The sequence below is a fragment of the Terrapene carolina genome, unplaced genomic scaffold (assembly GCF_002925995.2).
Source record: "Terrapene carolina triunguis isolate 2854851 unplaced genomic scaffold, T_m_triunguis-2.0 Scaffold836, whole genome shotgun sequence".
Lineage (NCBI taxonomy): Eukaryota > Metazoa > Chordata > Testudines > Emydidae > Terrapene > Terrapene triunguis.
Window position 1 is genome coordinate 3,572,992 of NW_020665187.1, and position 6,722 is coordinate 3,579,713.

General features: G+C 51.3%; 1 protein-coding gene across 1 annotated transcript; it reads left to right on the plus strand.

The window, feature by feature from the left end:
- The first annotated feature begins 2,989 nt into the window (after nt 1-2,989).
- Nucleotides 2,990-6,136, plus strand: AQP5 (aquaporin 5). Its single transcript, XM_024218429.1, has 4 exons — nt 2,990-3,352; nt 4,888-5,052; nt 5,317-5,400; nt 5,951-6,136. The coding sequence occupies exons 1-4, from the start codon at nt 2,990-2,992 to the stop codon at nt 6,134-6,136; spliced, it is 798 nt and encodes a 265-aa protein (XP_024074197.1).
- The last annotated feature ends 586 nt before the right edge of the window (nt 6,137-6,722 follow it).

The following is a 6,722-nucleotide window of genomic DNA, read 5'->3' on the forward strand; positions in this document are numbered from 1 at the left end:
ATTTGTCTTGCCTACCCCCACGTTTCACCTCACTTAAAAACTACTTGCTTACAAAACCAGACATAAAAATACAATCGTGTCCCAGTGCCCTCGTACTGAAAAATGGCCTTCCTTTCTCATTTTTACCATCTAATTATAAAATAAATCGATTGGAATCTAAATCTTGTACTTACATTCCAGTGCATAGTACATAAAGCAGTAAAAACAAGGCATTGTCTGTATGAAATTTTAGTTTGTGCTGACTTTGCTAGTGCCTTTTATGTCGCCTGTTGTAAAACTAGGCAAAGATCTAGAGATGAGTCGAGGTACCCCCAGGAAGACCTCTGCGTAGCCCCAGGGGTATGCATACCCCTGATTGAGAACCACTGCTCTAAGGCACCCTCTGCCTCCCCCCATTTCTCCCGGGCAGCTGCATTCAGATATCAGAGACAGGGAGGTGAAGGTACTGATCAGCACACAGCCCTCAGGGGGTAAAGTAGCCCCCAGAATGTGTTATAGAGCAGGGGTATCTCTTCCAGATAAATGGCACCCAGAAGAAAAAAATCACAATGGATGCCGGCAGTAGTGGGTAGGGGAGCGAAACTGACATTCAGGGTAGCCTGGCTAGCCGCCATGGCACCTGGCTCATTGTAGCCTAAGATACATGCTGCCATCTTGCAGATCTCTGCCCCCACAGCCACGGCCCGATTTTCAAAACAGCTCAGCTGCCCACTCAGGCGCTGGATTTTCACAAGAGCTCGGCACCTCGTCGGCTGATCTCCTTTTAAACAATTTCTGGCCGGGAGAGTCACAGCGGGAGCCTGAAAATCTTGACTACCTTTAGGCGCTTCTAGAGAAGAGAAGCTCTTTGGCCTCACCAGATGATCCAATTTTTTGGAGCTCTTTGTGAAATTCCCAGTGTCTCTGTGCCCTGGCGAGAGATGGCGGTTTTATGAGCACGAGTTGTGGGCAGGTTGGACTAACGCAGACACTGCACGAGGACAACAGGAGCCAGGCCAGGATGCTTTCAGCGGAGGAGTATGCGGCACCTGGTAATTTTCCTTTTTTTTTTTTTTTTTAAACCCATTAACAAGGTCAAGGGCCAGATTTTGATCTCAGTGATGCCGGTGTAAACGCCTTGGGTTTGAATGGGAATAATTCCAGATTTACACCTCTTTTCCCATGTCAGCCTGCTCATCTAGAGCAAAAAACAAAACAAAAAAACCCCAACAAAACCCCCCAAAGCCTCTAAGAGGGTGCAGGTTCTGAGCTCTGGACTGCCGGAAGCTGACGTGGTGTTGATATTTAACATCTGAGCTCACTGGGTGGAGTAAAGTCCCTAGTTCACATGGATAACTGAAGCCATGACCCTCCCCTCATGTTCACTGCAAATCCCAGCACATTTTTTGTGTGCAAGGTTTAGGGAATTTGCTAGCCGAATTTCAACTCGACGAGTTGCATTCCAACGCCCTAAAATTCTCTCTGTGGTTTATATTTTACTGGTGAAAACTTGTTTGTAGTGTTGCTAACAGCTGCTGTGTTCCACCCCAGAGATGGCTGCATTCTGGCAACCCATACAGGGACACAGTTTGCAAAGTGATTTGGAATCAGAACTGCGTGTGTTCTATTCCCTATACTGTTAAAAGCTTGGGGAGATTCCCCTTTAACTTAAGAATCAGGGTCTTGCTCTACTGGGTGGAGCAACGTCCCTAGTTCACAGGCATCACTGAAGCCATGACTGCAAATCCCAGAAAAAATTTTGTGTGTGAGGTTTAGGGAGTTTGCTAGCCAAATTTCAACTCGACGAATTGCATTCCACCTTCCTAAAATTCTCTCTGCAGTTAATATTTTACTTGTGAAAACTCTTTTGTAGCGTTGAAGAGCAGAACCTTTAGAGCAGGGGCTCTCAACCTTCCCAGACGACTGTCCCCCTTCCAGGAGTCTGATTTGTCTTGCGTACCCCTAATTTTCACCTCACTTAAAAACGACTTCTTACAAAATCAGACATAAAAATACAAGTGTCCCAGCGCATTAGTACTGAAAAATGGCCTCTCTCATTTTTACCATCTCATTATAAAATAAATCAATTGGAATCTAAATCTTGTACTTACATTTCAGTGTAGAGAATAGAGAGCAAAGCATTGTCTGTATGACATTGTAGTTTGTACTGACTTCGCTAGTGCTTTTTATGCAGCCTGTTGTAAAACTAGGCAAAGAGCTAGATGAGTTGAGGTACCCCCTGGAAGACCTCTGCGTACCCCCAGGGCTACGTGTATCCCGACAGAGAACCACTCCTTTAGAGCACTGGAGCCGTGCAGGAGACTCGTCTGCAAAGCCTCGGCATTTGTTCTACATAATTGAAGTCCCAGTTCTAATCCCGGAGTTCCTCCTAGTGATTGCTGGTGTGCACAATATAAATCCTCTAGCAAATCCCCACCTGCCCGCCGCACCCCACCCCAACATCCTGCATCAGCTAACCACCGGGGCCCAGCGTCTAATCTCAGACATGCTGGTGTAAAATCAGCAGTGAGAGTCACTCTGGACTGACACTGAGAGGAGAAAATGACCAGGAGAGCTTCCCCTAGCCAGGCAGTGAAACTGGCCAGAATGGACTTTGCCACCTTAAATCTAAAGTGGCAAAAAAAACAACTACATGCTCCACTTCCAAAACAAAAGCGAGACCCAAAGAGGCAGCCTGCTAGTTACGCAAGGTGTTATCTAACGAGTCCACAAAGACATCAGATAGGGGGCCATTGTCTGGAGAGAAAGAAACACTGCCAATCCTCTGAGTCTTTCACTCGCTGAGAGGTGCTAAAGTTATTTTCAGCTGTAAACTTTTCCAGGTGCCCAGGAGGGCTGGCCAGTTCCTTGGCTCCACCCACCACCTTGGTAATGCAGCTACCTGCTGCTCCTGTATATATATGGCCCTGCGCCTTGCTGTTGTTCGCAGAGCCCAGACAGAAGAAGCCTGCCACTCCTTTCTCTCCGATTGCCCCGTCCCGATCCCACCATGTGTAAGGAAATTTATACCATGGCTTTTCTGCGGGCCATCATGGCCGAGTTCCTAGCCACCATGATCTTCGTCTTCTTTGGCCTCGGCTCAGCCCTGAAGTGGCCCTCGGCCCTGCCGAGCATCCTGCAGATCTCCCTGGCTTTCGGCCTGGCCATCGGCACCTTGATCCAGATGTTCGGTCACGTCAGCGGTGCGCACATCAACCCAGCGGTGACCATCGCTTTCTTGGTGGGGAACCACATCTCCTTCCTTCGGTCGGTGTTCTACGTGGTGGCCCAGCTGGTGGGGGCCATCACTGGGGCAGGCATCCTTTACCTGGTGACCCCGATCAACACCCGTGGAAACCTGGCCGTCAACGCGGTAAGTCTCTTCCTGCCCACGGATGATTAATTATGCCCAGGGCCTCAGCAACCCTACGCACGGGTTCCCGGCCTCGCGGGAGGAATTGGACCCACCACGAGGGTTGACGAAGGCCGGTTCACCCCGGTGCTGGAGATACCTATGTCCATGCAGATGGAGAGAGATGGGAGCACCGTGCCGGCAGCCTTTGCATAACTGACACTGCACTGACAGCACAGATTTATTGGGCTGTGCAATTAATGAGGCGGGGTTTTTTTCCTACGTGCTTCTCTTATCCTGAGGGCTTTCAGATGAGCTTGACTCCAGCCTCTCTTCCTGGAGCCAGGGAGATCAGAGCAGGGAAAGGAGTTAAGCCAGGATTGGCGGGGAACCCACGTAAGCCGGTGCCAGAGGGACGGGGAGGGGATGGGGGGAGTTAGGAGCCCTTTAGACCAGTATACCCAGTCAGAGGAAGGAGGTTGGAAGACCCCTTAAACCAGTGTGGAGGGGAGGATAGGCACCCACTTGGACCAGTATGAGGAATGTGGTTGGAAGATCTCTTTTTCCAGTATGACCAGTCTGAGGAAAGTAGCTGGGGAGACCACTTAGACCAGCAGAGGAGAGATTGGAGGAGGAAGCGGGGGGCTCTTTGTTTTTTGGGAGGAGAGGGTGAAATTAGAAGCCCACTTAGACCAGCATGAGGGCAATTTTGGGAGCCCCTCTGGGGGCCCTGGGAGATCTCTTAGATCAACAGTGGGGAGTGTGACCAGTTAGACCAGTAAGAGGCGGATTCCGGCCCCCTTTCAGACCACTCTGAGGTGGACCAGTTGCCGTGCAGGTGTCGATTCTTGGAGCCTTCAGCCTCATAGGCGGGTTTTCAGGGGCTGTGTTTTCCTCACTGGTTGTTCTGTGCCTCTCCAAGCCCCTAAATGTTCCCCCTCCACCCCGCAAATAACTTGGGTCATCATGAGCCAAACTGTGCCTTATGTCCCTTCAGTTCCCAGCGCTTCCTCGCCACTTCCCCCTAACTGGGCCTCAGCCTCATCCCAGCGCAATGGGGCTGGATCCTTAGACGAAAACAAGTGCACCGACCCCAGGTGGTGATGGCTCATCCCACCCCAATGGCATCCTCTCTAGATCCCCACTGTTCCCCCCATACAGGGGGATCTTACCCCAGTCCCAGTCCTCACCTCTCCCTCCATGTATCGCTCACACCCTCACTCACTGAAGAGCGGACAGTCTCTGGCTGCTCTGGGGCAATCTGGTGTTAGCAAAGGGAGAAATCTTAAGGTGATAAGTGATTTGTAAATGCCTAGAGGGAGAAAGGCAGAGAGAAAGGGACTTCCAGAAAGATAGAGGAGGGTATATGGAGGATAGATAGATGGATAGATCGATAAGATAGACCCAGAGGCATCGCCTCACTAGGAATTTGAACGGGCGGCGGGGGGGGATTCCTGTCTCACGCTAAACAGCTCTGTGGTTTTTTAGGGGGTAGCAAAACCCCTCAGTCTGGCTCAGCTCAGCAGCCATTCACAATCCTTCTTGTTCATGTGCAGCTCAACAACAATACAACCCCAGGCCAGGCGCTGGTGGTCGAGATCATCCTCACCTTCCAGCTGGCGATGTGCATCTTTGCCTCCACGGATAAACGCCGTACCGACGTCATAGGCTCCCCAGCATTGTCCATCGGCCTGTCGGTCACCCTGGGTCACCTGGTTGGGGTGAGTGTCTGGGTCGCCGGGCAGGAGAGCTGGCCGTGGGAGAAGCTCCCAGATACTCTCATCCCAACTTCTCCCAGTAGGGGGCGCTGTAAATAGCAGGGCTGAAGGGCAGGCTATGGGGAGGATGTAGGGAGCAGGGCAGGAGCACTGAGTGTGGGGGGAAGCCCCCAGTTACTCCAGTCACACCTGGAGCGATGCCCCGGTCGCAGAAGGACTAGACCGAAGGGAAATGTGATCAGCCTTAATTCCCGTGTCCCTTTACAGATCTACTTCACCGGCTGCTCCATGAACCCAGCCCGATCCTTTGCACCTGCCGTCGTAGTGACAAGATTCAGCACTGCTCACTGGGTAAGAATCCCCCACCAGTAACAGTGGCTCACAGCATGGTGGAGAAGAGCTAGAGGTCTGCAGCAAACTGGTTGCTAGTTGGCAGGGGCTGAGCCACTGGTCGTTGGCAGCTCAAGAGCGAGGGAGGTCAGGGCTGAGGAAGCGAGGGGTGTGTTTGAGTATAAGGAAATTGGGGCCGAGGGGAATCTGCTAGGAGATGACAACTGAAGGGGGCCATTAAGGAAGCACTTAGAGGCCAACGGCTCCACTGCGCCAGGCGCTGTATGAACATGGAAGGAAAAATCCCCTGGGCTTTCCCACGGCTTGCTGTGGGGAAGCAGTGTGGCGTAGTGGATAGAGAAGCGGACTGGGACTCAGTACATGGGGATTCTATTCCTGGCTGTAACACTGGCCTGCTGTGGGATTTGGGGCAAGTCACAGCCCTGTGCCTCAACTTCCCCATCTGTAAACTGGGGATAATGATGCCGATCTTCGTAAAATGCGTTGAGATCGACAGCTGAAAAGCGCTATGGAAGGATTAGAGATGATCCTTCTACCCTCGGCTTCCCAGGTCTTCTGGTTCGGCCCCATCATCGGTGCAGTCCTGGCCTCCCTGCTTTACAACTACTTCCTGTTCCCCTATTCGCTGAACGTCTCCGAGAGGGTAGCCATCGTGAAAGGCACCTACGAGCCAGAAGAGGAGTGGGAAGAGCAGAAGGAGCAAAGGACAAAGTCCATGGAGCTGACCTCCCCGTAAGAGCGATGGCTGGAAGGGAAAACCCAAAGAACAAGCCAAGACTCTCAATCTGTGGCCTCACAACCCAAAAACCAATAGTCTCTTTATGCAAAAGAAGGGTGCATGTGATATCTGTGTATATACCCTGCGACTGTGAGGGTGACTGATACAAATATTCCTGGCCAAAGAATAGAGACCCACACCCAGAAGAAGGGGTCCCACCAACATCGGCCCTAGGCCAAACTGGCACTGACCCCCTGCGCCTCAGAAGGTCTTGTCAATGGCTGGGGTGTGCCAGGATTTTTAGCATTATGCAATTGTGCCTTAACTACTTGTCTTTGTCTTTGGGACGAGCCCTAGATCCGAACATTTCCCTCGATCCAAACAGCCCCAGACTCTCTTTATTTTTTACTTTTTTGGAGGGGGGGGGCATTGGTGGAGGTGATAACCTGGTCTGAATTTCAAAGCCCACCTCAACCTGGTCTGAATTTCACAGCCCACCTTAAATGCGTGTGGGTGATTTCCACTGATTTTTCTTTTAATGCTCCACAGGTACCCCAACGGGGTGGCATGCAGTGTTGTTGTAGCTGAGTTGGTCCCATGATAT